At 38.2% G+C, this 19,557-nt stretch overlaps 1 protein-coding gene across 1 annotated transcript; it reads left to right on the forward strand.

The window, feature by feature from the left end:
• The first annotated feature begins 16,717 nt into the window (after positions 1-16,717).
• On the forward strand, positions 16,718-17,501 carry RPL10L (ribosomal protein L10 like). Its single transcript, XM_086318928.1, has one exon. It carries the CDS (start codon positions 16,779-16,781, stop codon positions 17,421-17,423), a length of 645 nt encoding a protein of 214 aa, XP_086175054.1. The 5' UTR covers positions 16,718-16,778; the 3' UTR covers positions 17,424-17,501.
• The last annotated feature ends 2,056 nt before the right edge of the window (positions 17,502-19,557 follow it).

Genomic DNA, 19,557 nt, shown 5'->3' on the forward strand with positions numbered 1-19,557 from the left:
TGTACCAACTACATTGTACCATGTACCAACATGTACCCAAAGCACATGTTATATTACTACATGTGATTTTTTAGTTATCTGTCACATTCTTATGAAGTTCTTATCTTCCAAATTAGACTTCCGCACATCTATTTGTATAATGTTCTCCCACATATCTAGCACAGAGTAGAGAAGAACTGAGCATCTGGCACTCAACAGATCTCTGTGATTAATTGACTGGATCATTTTAATTCTGTACAAAAAACTTTACTAATTTTAATTTGATCCAAAGTCAACTGAAATTTCAATAAATGCATTTGTAAACAGAGATGTTACAAGGATACTTCTGTCGTGAGAACATATCTACAGTATTAATTTTGTAACATTGGCCTTCAACTGTTTCAAAACATTTCAAAACCATTCTACCTGTGGCTAACTAAATTAGGTAAAAAGCATGCAGTTCATTCACAACCTAAGTTTTATCTTACTTTATATCTTAGTTTAAACCTTAATTAAAATCAGAGACTTTGTTTAAGAAATAAAGAAATGTCATTCTAAGCACTGAGATTTAATAAGCTTGGGGCTGACAGATTATGCAGCTGTACTCAAGAGAGAGAATCTGATTCACTGTACCACTGATTGAGTAGGTTCCACTTATCGAGTAGGCACCACTGCTTGAGTAGGTGCCGCCACTGTTATAATTACAAGAGAATGTGTGGATCTCGATGTGCCAGACAGTGAAATTCTTTCTGTTTCCTGGGAGGGTGAAGCTATCCATCACACAGTAATGATAAGTTTGGACTGCAACACAGGATCAATGAGAAGGATGAAAAGTTGTGCTATAATATTTATGTCTTATATATTTCAACTTTAAATATTTATGCTATTAACCTGTTTTATAATAATTAACCTTTAACCATTTGATAATTGTTTTATCATAAGTAAATGTCAGTTGATTACATCAGTGACAAAAATAATTTGTACAAAATCTAAGTGCTACAGCATCTAGAATATCAAGAATTATATCTTCTAATAATGATGTTTTATGGAAGAAAAATTGTGTCCTGAAACAGTTGGATTTTTTTCAAAATTAGTAAGAGCTGAATTAGTAAATCAGTAATTTGCTTAAGAGTTTTATTACATGTTTTATCCTAAGTAGATCATTAATCACTTATTTCCTTAATATTTTATACTCCAAAATATTAATTTTATATTTAATTCTATCCACATTTTAATATTAACATTTATTTCTAGGAAGAGTTGAGCCTGAACAAAATCTGTATCATACAGTTTTTCAAAATACTATTTTTTCTTTTGTTAAACATACGTATTTTATTCATATTAAAAATATCAAAGCAGAGAGTAGAGGCAAGCTAGCAGGCTTGCGGGCTAGCTCCCCTATTGCAATATGTTATTAATGAGGCACTGTGAACATCTCATGAATTATTTCAATTTGCTTAAAAACAATTGTTAGAATTGGTCCAATGTATATTTTGATACATTCCAATTATGCTATGATTTATTAAAAATTTTTTCATTAAAAATTTTTTTGAGAGAACACCATAGTTGAATCTTACATAAAATTAGCCAGAATATGTTAATCAGTTTGAATAAATATGCATTAAAAGCACTTTCTCCTATTCTGTAGGCATCTTTTCACTTTCATGAAGGTATCTTGAAGCATAAACTTTTAAAAATGCAGTCCACTGCAACCAGGTTTTTCTTATCACTTATGCATTTATTACCACATTTAAAAACCCTGAAGTTTTACTCCTTTGCTCTCTTCTAAGTGTCTTCTTAGTGTCTCCACTTAGGGAGGTAAAAATGAAAAAGAATATTAAGAAAGAGAAAGTAGTACATTTACTTAGAAATGAAATGACCTCTAATAGAACTAATAAAGTTTCAGATTCAAGCACCTTCATTTACACAGGTCCCTTCCAAGGCTCTAGGATGGGCCCTAGTAATGTGTTCACACATTGTTTTTATAAAAATTGCAGTCTCCTCTGCACTCCCACTCCCTTTCCTTCACACTCTGCCTGACATCAGACAGTATGAAATGGCTTTTGTAATTTGAAAAGGAAGTTATTAGAGGATGCGTTTAGTATGGGCTTAGTAGGCACATTTATGTGGTCGACAGTCATATCAACATACAGATTAGTAGCTGCTAGTCGTTCTGGTGTTGAAATTGCTTCTAAGAGTATTCTGATTATTCTGTATGCTGATTCGTCTACCATTGTGATTCAAAAACACATGGTCAAGGAGCTGTTTATTTAAATAACTGACACAGTGGAACATGTACTATTTTGACACAATTGAAAATATACTATTTTAATTGCAATCTGGAAAGACATTTTGGGACATCTCACTTGGCACAAGTGAAAACAATAGATTCCTCATTTGGCATTGCTTTTACTTATTAAATAACTGAGAAAAAACAGCAAAAACTGATGGACTATAAGATACTGGAATAAAGATAGACAGTATCATAGAAAGTTTTCTGTAATCAAGAAACAAATTATTGCCAAAATAAATTTCAGATCCCATCAACAGCTTTAATTAATTAAACAAAAATTGTAACTAAAGTTATAAATAGACCCTTGGATTGTTTCCAAATGCAGTTAATAGAGAATAATAAATTGTTTGAACTTATTACCAAAAGATTTGAATTTCCAACTGACATGACATGGAGTGCTGATCTCAGTGAAGACTTGAAAGTAGGTATTAACAATGGTGTGTTGGTACACATGTAATAACTGGCTCTCTGGAAAAAAAAAACATAAAGAAGCTGATTTCTAGTTTTCGCTAGTGGTGTAAATACTTCCATCACAGCCAATCAACCTACCAATATGATATCACTGAGCTCCAAGTTGGAAGCAGATGCACACAATCAGCTCTTATGAGTACAGATGGAATTAGTGGAAGATATCTTCATATCTTCCCAACACCACATTGCAAGGACGATACCAACTGTACATTGGTTCACAGGAATTGTCCACTAAATTTTGCAGCCAATCATGGCCCAAAGAAAACTGACGTTCTTAGATATATGACAGTTCATATGTGAAAAAGAAAGATTTCCCTCAATTTGACAATTTTAAAGATGTACATAGCACTAGTGATATTAGTTATGATGTAGAAAGAAACTTTTGCATTTTATCAATGCAAATTTCAACAATCCTACAGAAGGAGACTGATTGAGTTTTTATTATTCATAAAAATATTAGAAAACAATGGCTGATAGAGAAAAGACCAAAGAGTATGCGGCCAGAAAATATAAGGAAGAAAGGTTTTAAAGGTGGATCAGGCAATTAATGAAAATATATTATTTTTGAAATGTGTGTGTTTTAAGTTTTGTTTAATAGCTAGTTATAATTTGCAATGTATTTTCTCATTCTAAAATCAATATTTTCTTTGTCTTCAATTTTGTATTAATAATTTGCATCTTTTTCCTTAAAGAGGACCCTCAGAATTCTATCAGTTTCGGATCCAACAGGCCCTGAAGGGGCCTCATTATTGATTTACAATTCATCCTGCTGCTGCTGCTGCAGCTAAGGCTCTTCAGTCACGTCCGACTCTGTGCGACCCCATAGACGGCAGCCCACCAGGCTCCACCGTCCCTGGGATTCTCCAGGCAAGAATACTGGAGCAGGTTGCCATTTCCTTCTCCAATGCATGAAAGAGAAAAGTGAAAGTGAAGTCGCTTAGTTGTGTCTGACTCTTTGCAACCCCATGGACTGCAGCCTACCAGGCTCCTCCGTCCATGGATTCTCCTAGAGCCAGCTTAACCTTCAGATGTTAAGTGAATAGACTGCTGCAGTATTGCTGACTTCCAATGGCAAATTTTGAGGAAGAAAAAATTTTAGAAAAAGTGTTCAAAAACGAGTTGAGTTTCTTCAAGATCTACCACTTACCAAATCTTATATTTTGGTGAGTATTATGTTTCTGAGTATCAATTCACTTCACTTCATTCCAGTTGCTCAGTCGTGTCCGACTCTTTTCGACCCCATGAACCGCAGCACACCAGGCTTCCCTGTCCATCACCAACTCCCGGAGTCCACCCAAAACCATGTCAATTGAATCAGTGATGACATCCAACCATGTCATCCTCTGTCGTCCCCTTCTCTTCCTGATCAATCTTTCGCAGCACCAGGGTCTTTTCAAATGAGTCAGATCTTCACATGAGGTGGCCAAAGTATTGGAGTTTCAGCTTTAGCATCAGTCCTTCCAATGAACACCCAGGACTGATTTCCTCTAGGATGGACTGGTTGGATCTCCTTGCAGTCCAGGGGACTCTCAAGAGTCTTCTCCAACACCACAGTTCAAAAGCATCAATTCTTCGGCGCTCAGCTTTCTTCACAGTCCTACTCTCACATCCATACATGACCACTGGAAAAACCATAGCCTTGACTAGATGGACCTTTGTTGGCAAAAAAACGTCTCTGCTTTTTAATATGCTGTCTACTGCTGCTGCTGCTGCTGCTGCTGCTAAGTCACTTCAGTCGAGTCCAACTCTAAGTCATAACTTTCCTTCCACGGAGTCCGTCTTTTAATTTCATGGCTGCAATCACCATCTGCAGTGATTTTGGAGCCCAAAAAAATAAAGTCAGCCACTGTTTCCCCATCTATTTGAGTATCAATTATTCACTTTGAAAATCAGGTTAACTTGCCTTTCCATGCCTTGCAAGATAATTATTTTGGGGAAGTAATGTATGGGAAAATATTTTTATAAAGAGATATATGTCATCCCTGAGCTCAGCTCTACTCAATTTATTAATATATACATGAGTTATGTTGTGGTATTATGGTGAACTTAACAAATGATCTTCACAACTTACTAAATTTCCAGAAACAGCCTGGTAATATAATTCAATTTTGCTAAAATGACCTATTCAAATGAATTTGTTAAGACACACATTTTTATTAATAAAATACATGCAAAAATAGTTAGTCTACCTCATTCCATAAAGGATATAAGGTGGCTTTCAAATAAGATGGTGAGAAAATAAAGTTTTGGGATATGCTCTGCTCCTGAATGCCTTTAAATTGCCTATAGAACAATTTAAAAATAGTATTTTACACAATCTGAAAGAAATATGAAACAGCTATCTTCCAGATTGAGTCAGTATTTTACAAATCCTCCCACTGTCCAGTAAAGAATTACAAATTCTTATTTCTTTGAAATCAAGACTTGTACCAAAAACTGGCAGGCATGTCACGGACTTATTTTGCTCATTTTCATTTGTGCTTTTGCCTGCACCATCACTTTTCCTATGCTGGTCACTAGCACTATTTGTAGCTAATCCCTGTTTTGCTGGTTAACTGACTGATAAGAAGACTCATTCTAAAGATTATTTTATCAGAAGCAGTGAGCCTGTATTTAGGCTTAATTAGCTCCTGAATGTTGACCTCAAGTTATCACAGTAAATAAGCTGAAGCTGCCTTTTATACAGTTCTGTGGTACTAGCTCTTGAATATATGACTAGCACAATGAAATGGACACCTAGAAAGTAAATATATCTATGTAAGGATCTATAACTAAGCACATTATAAAATATATTTTGCCATCATTACAAGAATGTGAAAAGCATTCTTACAGAAACAGCTTAAGAAAAGAAAAATCAGGATATAAGAATGGTACATATAAAATTATTGCAAGAAAATACACCCAAATCTTGTTTATCTTTATATTTTTGTCATGAATTATATGCTAATTCTTCAATAAATTTGTATTATACTTTTAAATAGAAAATACTATGACTTTTTAAGCCTATTATATTTTAACTCTACTAGATACTATAAACCAGATTTCATTCTCCTCTGTGTTTCAATGCCGCACCATTTATTTACAAATGGATTTTTAGATTTCTAGGGGTGAGGAACAGAAATCCCAGAGCTTTTGAGTCAACTACAAAGTGAGAACTCACAGTCCCCAAGACTTTCCTCACCTTTTACACAAACTGCAAGTTTGGGGGATTTCCAAAAATATCATCTGATTTGATCGTTCACTATAAGAATTCACAGAACTCACTGCAGGTGATTATGCTCACAGTTTGTTGCTGGGAAACAAGACAGACTATGATCAACTAAGGGAGCTTCTATTGCCTTCTCCCCATTGAATCAAGATGCATTATTCTTCTAACATTGATCTGTGACAGAACCAACAAGGACCTAACCAAAGCAGAAGAGATTAAGAAGAGGTGGCAAGAACATACAGAAAACTATACAAAAAAAGATCTTAATGACCCATATAACCACATTGGTATGGTCCTCACCCAGATCCAGATATCCTGGAGTGTAAAGTCAAGTGAGCCTTAGGAATTATTACTATGAACAAAGCTAGTGGAGGTGATGGAATTCCAGATGAGCTATTTCAAATCCTAAAAGATGATGCTATTAAAGTACTGCACTCAATATGCCAGCAATGGCATATTGGAAATTTGGAAAACTCAGCAATGGCCACATACAGTGGCACTGGATAAGAATCTTTGAGAGTCCCTTGGACAACAAGGAGATCAAAACAGTCAATCCTAAAGGAAATCAACCCTTAGCATTCATTGAAAGGACTGATGCTGAAGCTGAAGCTCCAATACTTCGGCCACCTGATGCAAAGAGCTGACTCACTGGAAAAGACCCTGATGCTGGGAAAGATTGAAAGCAGGAGGAGAAGAGGGGATCAAGGGATGAGATGATTGGATGACATCACCAACTCAAAGGACATGAGTTTGAGCAGACTCTGGGAGATAGTGAAGGATGGGAAGCCTGGCATGCTGCAGTTCATGGGGTCTCAGTGAGGCAGACAGGACTTAGTGACTAAACAAGAACAACACTGCCAACCAGAAAATTTGCCCAAGCCCCAGAGTTTTTATAGAGACTCCATTATACAGCCATGATTGACTGACTGATTGCAAAAGGTTGCTATAAGTCTCTAAGATAACGATACCTACATCACATTACTGGTCTTTCTGGCACAGTCAGCCCTCACTCTAACCTGTGGCAGATTCATTTTGATATTTGGCAAAACTAATACAATTATGTAAAGTTTAAAAAAAATTAAAAAAAAAATAAAATTAGGAAAAAAAAATAAAATAAAATAAATCACACTGTTTATAATAGCCAGGACATGGAAGCAACCTAGATGTCCATCAGCAGATGAATGGATAAGAAAGCAGTGGTACATATACACAATGGAGTATTACTCAGCCATTAAAAAGAATACATTTGAATCAGTTCTAATGAGGTGGATGAAACTGGAGCCTATTATACAGAGTGAAGTAAGCCAGAAGGAAAAACACCAATACAGTATACTAACGCATATATATGGAATTTAGAAAGATGGTAACAATAACCCTGTGTACGAGACAGCAAAAGAGACAGTGATGTATAGAACAGTCTTATGGACTCTGAGGGAGAGGGAGAGGGTGGGAAGATTTGGGAGAATAGCATTGAAACATGTAAAATATCATGTATGAAACGAGTTGCCAGTCCAGGTTCGATGCACGATACTGGATGCTTGGGGCTAGTGCACTGGGACGACCCAGAGGGATGGTATGGGGAGGGAGGAGGGAGGAGGGTTCAGGATGGGGAACACATGTATACCTGTGGTGGATTCATTTTGATATTTGGCAAAACTAATACAATTATGTAAAGTTTAAAAATAAAATAAAATTTAAAAAATAAATAAATAAATAAATCACATTGTCAGACCAGCCAATATGACCAAAGTCCTTAGGCAAAAAAAGACACTAGAAATTACCTCCCAGAAGCTTTGTGAAGTGAAAATCAGTCGTGTTCGACTCTTTGCGACTCCATGAACTATACAGTCCATGGAATTCTCCAGGCCAGAATACTGGGGTGGGTAACCTTTCCCTTCTCCAGGGGATCTTCCCAACCCAGGGATCGAAACCAGGTCTCCCGCATTGCAGGCAGATTCTTTACCAGCTGAGCCACAAGGGAAGCCCAGAAGCTTTCAGTTCAGTTCAGTCACTCAGTCATGTCCAACTCTTTGTGACCCCATGGACTGCAGCATGCCAGGCTTCCCTGTCCATAACCAACTCCTGCAGCTTGCTCAATCTCATGTCCATCGAGTTGGTGATGCCATCCAACAACCTCATCCTCTGTGATCTCCTTCTCCTGCCTTCAATCCTTTCTAGTATCAGAGTCTTTTCAAATGAGTCAGTTCTTTGCATCAGGTGGCCAAATATTGGAGTTTCAGCTTCAGCATCAGTCCTTCCAATGAATATTCAGGACTGATTTCCTTTAGGATGGACTGGTTGGATCTCCTTGCAGTCTTCTCCAACACCACAGTTCAACAGTATCAATTCTTTGGTGCTCAGCTTTCTTTATAGTACAACTCTCACATCCATACATGACCACTAGAAAAACCATAGCTTTGACTAGACAGACACTTGTTGGCAAAGTAATGTCTCTGCTTTTTAATATGCTGTCTAGATTGGTCATAGCTTTTCTTCCAATGAGCACTTGTCTTATAATGTCATGGCTGCAGTCACCATCCGCAGTGATTTTGGAGCTCAAGGAAAATACAGAAAATTGGGCAGGGCCAAATTCTTTACATAGGGATTAAGCAGGTATTTGTTTACCATGTATACCAATTAGCATGGTAATTTATCTCTCATCTACTTCTTAATGTTTGCTGCCCGGGGAAAAAAACAAAATATGAATGGATTAAAATATTTGATAGGTGAAGCAAAACTTTTTAAAAAGCCTTCCAAAGTCAGCACTTTATCAATTGGAATACTTATTTTGTAATTAAAGAATGCTTACATCTAATGTTAAGGATGCTTTCATAAATAAACATTTTCATAAAGAAACACTTTCACAAAGAAAATGTTCAGTTCAGAGGATAAAGAGGTTATCCATTAAACATACAAGATTCATTCAACTTGAAATACAATTGGGCATCATGATATGTCAATATGTAATCTCAATATTTAACTAAACATTTGCTTTAAGCATGTCTGTAAACCTAGTAAACCACATAAAACTTCATATTAATACTATTGGCAAGAAACTTGGGCATCAGGGATAAAATAACAGCATTTTGCCTTTTAAAATAAATGAACGAAGACTTGGATCTAAAGGAGAGAAAGTCCATGCACTCAATATGTGGGAGGACAAGCTTCATACACAGCACCCTGACCCTAAATCTGTGTTTCTGAAATTTTCAGGCTGAATTAAGCCCTTTAATGCACAGGACCCTATGAGGCATTCCCAGGACAGACCCCCTTCCCCACATCCTCTGCTTTAACTCCATTAGACAATAGTATCTAATGCACATTTCCTGAGTTGTTTTACAGAATACAGGCGGATCCTTTACTAGCTGAGCCAGAAGCAAAGGCCCATCTTTAGTATAGCATTTTTATGTGTATGCTTTTCTATAACATTACTATTATTATATATTATAAATTATATCTTTGTTACAGCATTACTTAAATATTTATAATTTTAAAACTACACATTAATTACCATATAACTGATTAATGGCTTATAAATTCTGTACAAGGATGAAACATGAACAAGTAAAGCTTACAAACTAAACTCAACAAATCAAAGAAATTAACTACTTGATGACCAGGAACACAGGGCCCCCAGGCCCACTGAAGCCCAAGGATTGATAAAGTTAACCCCTATGACATTCCCCTGTTACCAACAACCAATCAGTGAATTGTGTAAGAGTTGATCACTGTACCCAGGGACTCCCCTGCCTCACCTTGCCCTGAGAATGTAAGGAGCATTTGAGCTAAAACCCATCAGGGAGTTTGGAATTTTTGAGCATCACCAGTCCCAGACTACTTGTATGGCACCTTACAACACCGTACTTTGCTTCACACAACATGGAGTCAGTAGACTAGCATTACTACACACCAGAAAGCAGATCCAAGTTTTGGTTTGGTAGCATTAAAAGAGAAGGACTTTTAAAAGTATAAGTAGATTATTTATGTTGAGTCAATTAATCTTTAGTATGAAAGTGAAAGTGAAAGTTGCTCAGTCGTGTCACACTTTTTGTGCTCCCATGGACTATACAGTCCATGGAATTCTCCAGGCCAGAATACTGGCGTGGGTAGCCTTTCCCTTCTCCAGGGGATCTTCCCAACCCAGGGATTGAACCCAGGTCTCTTGTATTGCAGGCGGATTCTTTACTAGCTGAGCCAGAAGCAAAGGCCCATCTTTAGTATAGCATTTTTATGTGTATGCTTTTCTATAACATTATGATTATTATATATTATAAGTTATATCTTTGTTACAGCATTACTTAAATATTTATAATTTTAAAACTACACATTAACTAATTACCATATAAAACTGATTAATGGCTTATAAATTCTGTACAAGGATGAAACATGAACAAGTAAAGCTTACAAACTAAACTCAAATTCTAATGAGCATATTTATGCATTACTTCTTCCTGATTTAATCCTCATATATTTTTTCCCCAATTTTATGGAGCAATGTAAAAAAAAAACAAATCACTCATCAGAGAAGAATTCATCCTATACCACAAAAGCATAAAGGTTAAGTATATATACTCAGTTCCTAGATCCAAAATAAAAAACAGATTCCCAAAAGGAGAATAATCAAAATGTATAAAATATCAAAGAAGAAAGTTCACTAGGCCCCTGGGACTAAACAGTTAAAATCACCTGACTGTGTTTCTATTCAGAGAATGTACATTTCTCAAACAGATAAAGAAGACCATTGTGAATCAGGTGTGTGAGACATCAGCTAAGCGGGACCACACCTTAGCCACAACAGTAGACAAAATTGGCTCACTTTGAAGAAAAGACCAGCATAACCATGACTCTTTTACATTCACAACTCAACTCTAGGAAAATGCAGTCAAGTTGCTCATCTAGACTCTCAAAAATATTGAGATTACAGCTCCCATGGTGAAGTTACTAAAAAACACAGATGAAAATGACTGTTCATCATCAGTGGAGGCTTCACACTTCATTGAGAGCCCAAGTGGGAACATGCTCTCTGAATCACAGTATATTGTCAAACACCAAGTGATGGCACGCTACGTAATGACTCAGTGATCAACAATGCAGGCGGTCCCAGCAGCAGGAGCAGGCACCCAGGGTGCACGGCAGTCAATACATTAGACTCCAGTACCTATTCTTCTTGGAGAACAAAATCAGGTTTAGCTCTTTGTGAAATGTTTGAACTGTGAAATCAAAGAAGGAAAGGAAATACTGCACTGAACACATACACAGAACTGTTCTTTTCTAGGCTTTGCATGAAGGCAGAGGATACTGGGAATTTGATTGTATTTTTAATACTATACAATGCTAATTCTAAGTACATAAAGGCTGCCTTGATGAATAATACATAATCAGTAAGTACAGAATAGTGCAGATTTCTTCTATGGGAATTATGGAACAGGAGTGTGAAACCATGGAGGAAAGACTTCACAGAATCATTGTCTAAACATGTTTCCCTGCCTGCTTTTTAAGGGCTCCAAGAAAATGATCTGTCCCTACCCATGCCAAAACGCATTATTCTAACATGATTATTAGCTTTAGTCAAATTTCTTTTTTCTACTTTTCTTGGGTATGCACAGCAAAATGGTAGCATGCTAGAGCCAGCTAACCAGTGACACACAGGAGCTTACACTGTGTGTCTCTTGCCATTTCATGTTCATTATCACAGTGGTGGCTGAAACTGATAATGGAGTATCTACACTAGAGATATCAACAAGCACGACAAGTTGGGGGCCTCTCAACCCACTCGCCAAGGGACAGGTTGTTAAGCATTGACCAACACAGTTGTCTCTCAGTAGTGCTGGCTACTAATAAAAAACTGTACTATGGGTCACACAATTTGTCAAAAATAGGGAGCAAAACCAATGACCTAAACGGATTTCTTGTTCTCCTAGATCTAATCAATCTTATGCAGTTGCCATGCCCCTTTCTCACCTGATTCCTTACGTCACTTTCATATATTCTAATTATTCCTTAAGACATCTCTATTTTATATGCCACTCTCGCCTGGAGAATCCCATGGATGGAGGAGCCTGGTGGGCTGCAGTCCATGGGGTCGCTAAGAGTCGGACACGACTGAGCGACTTCACTTTCACTTTTCACTATCATGATTGGAGAAGGAAATGGCAACCTATTCCAGTGTTCTTGCCTGGAGAATCCCAGGGACCGCAGACCCTGGTGGGCTGCAGTCTATGGGGTCGGACACGACTGAAGTGATTTAGCAGCAGCAGCAGTGTCTCCCTTTGCTAAACTTTTATTGCAATTACCAAAGTAATAAATTTTATAAATGAGATCTAAATTATTTCCCATGTGTTTCTTCTTGACCATATTTCAGGTTATTTCAAAGCAGATAAGTTTTAAACTTTGTTGCAAGATTTGCTTAGAATGAAGCACATTGTGGGTACCATTAGTTGGGAGACAGAGGAACACTCAAAACTTTGGAACTGATTGAGGGGAATGCTTTTAACATTTAAGTAGAATGGTGTAGCTTGGCCATTTTCCACAGGCTCCCCTCTAATATCTGTAGGACTAAGATGAAAAGAGTCTAAACAGAGAACCCCAGTCTGGCTCTCCCCTTCACTTCCCACCCTCTGACTCCAGCCTACAACTGTAAGGGGGCCCATGTTTAAATGTGGTAGGGTGATCAACCCCCTCATTTTGCCTTGGATTGAGGGGTTTGGGGGAATGCAGGGCTTTAAAACTGGTACAGTCCCAGGCAAATGGTGATCAGTCATCTTTTGGATTAAGGAAAGAGGGTTATGCAAGCAGGTCCAGATAGTCACAGATCTGCTGGTCAGAGATTTCTAGGGTTTTGAAACCACAAAGCATGACCTAGACAGGTGATGGTGAGTGTGTGATAGCACATGAACTGCAGCTGGGTACCTTCCTTTGCCCTCACATATTCATCTCTTCCAGAACTATGATATATTCTGGGCATGTAGTAGTAAAAAAAAGATATAAATATGTTTTTAAAGTGAAAGATATTACAAACATATTCAAGTTACAGTCACTTACTTTCTTCACTGTTGAAAAGCCTTCCTTCCTGACTTCCCTGCATCCATTTTTTTGGCCCCTGACAGTCTATTGTGCGTGTGTTCTCTACTGCTTAGTCATGTCCATCTCTTTGCAACCCCATGGACTGTAACCTGTCAGGCTCCTTGGTCTATTGGATTTTTCAGACAATAATAATGGAGTGGGTTGCCATTTCCTTCTCAAGGGGATCTTCCCAACCCAGGGATGGAGCCTGCATTTCCTGCGACTCCTGCACTGGCAAGCTGACTCTTTACCACTGAGCCACCTGGGAAGCCCCCACTCTATTGACTATATCATATATATCAAGTGGTAAAACCTGTGTAAAGCTACTCTGTTCTCAAACAGAAGAGCAGGATCACTAACTTGTTAAAATGGCCCTTGTAACATGAAAGCCCCCCCCCCCGCTGCCCCCTGCCGCTCCCACTGGAGTCACATTATGCCACTCACCCCCTCATTCATAGTCATATAGGCCTTATTCTAGTTCCTTCCTCGAATGGTTCATGTTCTTCCCGCTTTACTGTCTCTGCAAAACCAGGCTCCATGTGCCCTTATCACTATGTGAAGCCTGTTTCATTTTTCCTGTCCAATCCTCAGTCAAGATTAGGGTTTCATCCCAGGCTTTCAGACCTCACCTTGCCTTTCCTTTTTGCCATAATTTGTACTTTGTAATATGATGACATATTATCTGAATAACATATAATGTATCCTGTAGACTTGTAAACCCAATGAGGGCAGTGCAATGTTACTTGCTATTCTACTTCCACAGATAGTAGTTTATACAGTTAATAGAAGAGCAAAATAGAAAGGCAGAAAAGATGGAAGGAATGGGAATTAAGCAAGCTTCTACATAATGTGGGGAAGTTCACTATACTAGGAGTTTTAATATTTCTACTCTAACATGGGTATTTTATAAAACCTCACTTTAAGAGCAGGAGTTATTTTCTCACAACTTATGTTTCCCCGTTAAAGAGAAAGCACTAGCAGAATATATTCACACTGGAAGGATTTTTTTCCATGATGTCATGGATTTATGAAAGAGCAAAAAGGAATCAAACAACTAGAAAAATCCAAATAGAGATTCACGACCCAGATAAATAGGCTGATGTGATCACCAACCTAGAGCCAGATATCCTGGAATGCAATGTCACATGGGCCTTAGGAAACATCACTACAAACAAAGCTAGTGGAGGTGATGGAATTCCAGTTGAGCTATTTCAAATCCTCAAAGATGATGCTGTGAAAGTGCTGCACTCAATATGCCAGCATATTTGGAAAACTCAGCAGGGGCCACAGGACTGGAAAAGGTCAGTTTTCATTCCAGTCCCAAAGAAAGGCAATGCCAAAGAAGGCTCAAACTACTGCACAATTGCACTCATCTCACACGCTAGTAAAGTAATGCTCAAAATTCTCCAAGCTAGGCTTCAGCAATATGTGAACCGTGAACTTCCAGATGTTCAAGCTGGATTTAGGAAAGGCAGAAGAACCAGAGATCAAATTGTCAATATCCACTGGATCATCGAAAAAGCAAGAGAGTTCCAAAAAAACATCTACTTCTGCTTTATTGACTATGCCAAAGACTTTGACTGTGTGTACCACAACAAACTGTGGAAAATTCTTAAAGAGATGGGAATACCAGGCCACCTGACCTGCCTCTTGAGAAATCTGTATGCAAGTCAGGAAGCAACAGTTAGAACTGGACATAAACAACAGACTGGTTCCAAATAGGAAAAGGAGTACGTCAAGGCTGTATATTGTCACCCTGCTTGTTTAACTTATATGCAGAGTACATCATGAGAAATGCTGAGCTGGAATCAAGACTGCTGGAAGAAATATCAATAACCTCAGATATGCAGATGACACCACTCTTGTGACAGAAAGTGAAGAAGAACTAAAGAGCCTCTTGTTGAAAGTGAAAGAGGAGAGTGAAAAAGTTGGCTTAAAGCTCAACATCAAGAAAACTAAGATTATGGCATCTGGTCCCATCACTTCATGGCAAATAGATGGGGAAACAGTTTTTTGGGCTCCAAAATCACTGCAGATGGTGACTGCAGCCATGAAATTAAAAGACGCTTGTTTCTTGGAAGAAAAGTTATGACCAACCTAGACAGCATATTAAAAAGCAGAGACGTTACTTTGCCAACTAAGGTCCGTCTAGTCAAAGCTATTGTTTTTCCAGTAGTCATGTATGGATATGAGAGTTGGGACTATAAAGAAAGCTAAGGGCTGAAGAATTGATGCTTTTGAACTATGGTCTTGGAGAAGACTCTTGACAGTCCTTTGGACTGCAAGGAGATCCAAGCAGTCAATCCTAAAGGAAATTAGTCCTGAATATTCATTGAAAGGACTAATGGTAAAGCGGAAACTCCTGTACTTTTGCCACCTCATGTGAAGAGCTGACCCACTGGAAAAGACCCTGATGCTGGGAAAGATTGAAGGCAGGAGGAGAAGGGGACGACAGAGGGTAAGATGGCTGGATGGCATCACAGACTCAATGGACATGAGTCTGAGTAAACTCCAGGACTTGGTGATGGACAGGGAGGCCTGTTGTGCTGCAGTCCATGGCATCACAAAGAGTCAGACACAACTGACCAACTGAACTCAACTGACTGACTAATTGTAGATTCTTTCCCTTTCATTTCTCTCTTTCCCCACACTCTGATCCTGATCATATTTTTATAAAATCAAATAATAGAAGAAAACAAACTATGAAGCTCTTTCTCAGTAAGGTGTAATACATTAATAAAGCATAAATAGTTACTTTGTGTGTGTGTGTGTGTGTGGCCTTGCCTCCTGGCTTGTGGAATCTTAGCTCCCTAACCAAGGACAGAACACAGACTGGACAGTGAAAGTGCCAAGTCCTAACAACTGGACCATGGAGGAATTCCCAACAGTTACTTTTTATACAGTTCCCAGAAGCAGCAACATTTGAAAATGCAAACAGCCTTAAAGTTAAAACGTTTAGTTGGTATTCCAATATTATGGATGACATTTTGACAATAAAATCCTTCCACGTGATTAATAAATAAATAAAACCAAACTCATGTTTCTAAAACAATTATCAAGCAACATGTACAACAGATAACTTCTCTTTCTCCCCTCTACTTTCATCTCTTCCTGAGCCTCACCAGGAAGCTCATACCAAGAAATCACTTTATCCACGAAGGTGAGCACATACTCTGACAAATAGCAATTGATCTACAATCGGTGATAGGAGATGTGAGCTCTGGCATTATTTGAACAAACCAGACACAAAGTATATTTACTAGGTAGAGAGCCCTTCCTCATTCAAATTCTGGGAAAGTACATATTTTATACCTATGACAAACCTTACAGCAAACATTCTAGGCTCAAGATGAACAGGAGGAAGGAAACAGCCTTACAGGGCCGCTGCTGGAAAGTCCACTGCTTCACCAGGATGCCTGCATGCCAATACATTCAATAGCCTCTCTGCTGCTAAGTCACTTCAGTCGTGTCCAATTCTGTGCGACCCTATAGACGGCAGCCCAGCAGGCTCCACCGTCCCTGGGATTCTCCAGGCAAGAACACTGGAGTGGGTCAGTAGCCTCTCGGTCCTGCTCATTTTTCAAATCTCCCACACGCATGCGTAGAGTATATCTGCATCTATGGTGGGGATGTTGTGAGAGAGAGTCTTCAAGTACTCTATGGTTCCCGCACCTAAAGATGGGCAATGTACATATAGCGCATGCGCAGTCGTGAGCGCGAGTGCCTCCTTCACTACTACGCACTTCAGAGATTCTTCCTGTTGTCATGGGCCGCCGCCCTGCCCGTTGTTACCGGTACTGCAAGAATAAGCCTTACCCAAAGTCTCGCTTCTGCCGAGGTGTCCCCGATGCCAAGATCCGCATCTTTGACCTGGGTCGGAAGAAGGCCAAAGTGGATGAGTTCCCACTCTGTGGCCACATGGTGTCTGATGAATATGAGCAGCTCTCTTCTGAAGCCCTGGAGGCCGCCCGAATTTGTGCCAACAAGTACATGGTGAAAAGTTGCGGCAAAGATGGCTTTCACATCCGAGTACGACTCCATCCATTCCATGTCATCCGCATCAACAAGATGTTGTCCTGTGCTGGTGCTGACAGGCTTCAGACAGGTATGCGAGGTGCCTTTGGAAAGCCCCAGGGTACGGTGGCCCGAGTCCACATTGGTCAAGTCATCATGTCCATCCGCACCAAGCTTCAGAACAAGGAACATGTGATTGAAGCTTTACGCAGGGCCAAGTTCAAGTTCCCTGGGCGCCAGAAGATTCATATCTCCAAGAAATGGGGCTTTACCAAGTTTAATGCTGATGAATTTGAAGACAAAGTGGCTAAGAAGCGCCTCATTCCCGATGGTTGCGGAGTCAAATATGTCCCCAACCGTGGACCTTTGGACAAGTGGCGAGCTCTGCACTCCTGAGGTCTTTGACATCACTGCCAACTTTGGCCATGCTAGTCTAAGTTTTGTTCACCAATAAATTGTATTTACTGGCAAAAAGTAATTGTTAATTTTTTAATATTTTAAACATTTAAAAATATCCAATTTTTAAAACATAGACTACTAGAGAAATAATTTCTATTAAAATCATCAGAAAGAATTTAAATAACAAATGATAATTTACTTTCAAGTGAACGATTTGTATGCCATTCATAGGGAAAGCTATTGCAGTTCTAATTCATGCTGTTAACCTAGAGAGCCAAGGGAAATATGTAAGAAGTTTTGTTTTTAGAGAAGTCATAAATTACACAGTTATTATCTTGAATAAAAAAGTAGGGAAGAATCTGAGATTTACAGAAAAGAATTACTTTTATAGAAAATAATAGGAATGAAAATCATGGTAGGCATTAGTCATGTTTCAACTATGATCTCTTTGAAACGAAAAAGTCTAATAAACTTGTTGCTTAGGTTTTCCTTATACATTTCTGCACATTGTCTTTTAGAACTACCTATCAACTCCAACTATCAGCCTTGGGACAATTGGGGATCACTGCAAAAGGTTTCACCAGACAAGCCTTTCATTATCTCACACTCAAGAGAGGACAATCCAATCTTTTCTTCATCACAGAAAGGTCATAGGTTGACATCCAAGTTCATATTGCTTGACCTGAGTCCCAGTAGAATGAACAGAAAAGAAAATGACACTAAATCAGGTATCTGTGCAGATTTAAAAGATACCAGAGATAATTTGCAATCTGTCGGTGCTTGCCCTACATTCGAGTTATGTCGTGCATACAAGTGGGGTTTTTAGTTGTTGTTTATGTTTTATTTTAGAAATTACATAAGCTAAAGTTTTTGGGTCTCTACTACATTTTAAAATTCTGGTTCTTAATGTTATTTAGTTTTCTAAATTTCAATCCTGCAAATAGTGCCTTCAGTTTTCTATAACTACTCATTTTCGAAGTCATTGTATTTAAGGGACAAAAGGAATACTAAATAAGCAGTATCGAAAGACATCCTTTTAAAATTATTTTCATTTAGTTAAAATTCCTATGTCAATCTTAAAATTTTGTGTCTGCCTTGATACTTCTTTTCTGCTCTTACTATATTACCTACTTGTGTATTTTTAAGGTAAGTTGCTCTTTTAAGCTATACTTATACCTAAACAAGAAGGATGGCAGTGGTTTAGTCGCTTCAGTTCTGTCTGACTCTTTGTGACCCCGTGGACTGTAGCCCACTGGACTCCTCTGTCTGTGGGATTTTCCAAGGAAGAATACTGGAGTGGGTTGTCATTTCCTTTTCCAGGGGATCTTCTCGACCCAGGAATCAAACCCGCCTCTCCTGCATCTCCTGTATTGGCAGGCAGGTTCTTTACTGCTGAGCCACCAGGGAAGCTCAAACAAAAAGAATAGCAGGTACTAAATTACATGAATATATAGAAAGGACCTTTCAGCTTAAGTAGCACTTGACATGTTTTACTTGATATTAATACTTTAAATCTCCTGAAATTTTCTAGGAGATTAAGTACTGTGCAACTTGCAAATGAAAGTATACTTGAGCCGGATCTTCTGACTCCTGTCCAGTCCTGTTAATTTTTTACCACATAATCTTTCATAAAAAAAAAAAAAAAAAAAAACCCTCAGCTTCAGAAAAATCAAAATGCCAAAGAAAGCACTTCTTTGGTCACATGTTAATACAAATATGATGCAGCTTTGAAAATATTCTCTATCTTCATTATTTATTCCTTATCTTTGGTCTCAAACATTCTAAACATTTTAACCTTCATATGTGGAGCTCTATACTCACTAAATACAGAACGCATAAGCCCATGAATGTCTTTGCTCTAAGAGGTTGGTAACTATGATTGTTATTGCATATAGATAGGTGAATGAAAGGTGAATTAAAGATGAAAAATTAGTACATTAAACATCTAGTAGAAAGGTTTCATCAAGTTATTTCCTTTAACTTTGATAGAACATTTTCACTTGTTTTTCTTAACAAACATCATGCTAACTTATGTTCTATAAGCCATAATTTTGTTTTATCAGCATTTTCCTATTTTCTAGTTATTAAAAATTGATAAGACTGAACTGAAATTTAATTTTATATTTTAGAG

Source organism: Bos grunniens, chromosome 10 (assembly GCF_055505025.1).
Source record: "Bos grunniens cultivar Pamir isolate PY7600 chromosome 10, Bosgru_T2T1.0, whole genome shotgun sequence".
In the NCBI taxonomy this organism is placed as follows: domain Eukaryota; kingdom Metazoa; phylum Chordata; class Mammalia; order Artiodactyla; family Bovidae; genus Bos; species Bos grunniens.

Coding starts and splice junctions, on each gene's coding strand:
- RPL10L (XM_086318928.1), top strand. CDS start 16,779: ATGGGCCGCCGCCCTGCCCGTTGTTACCGGTACTGCAAGAATAAGCCT.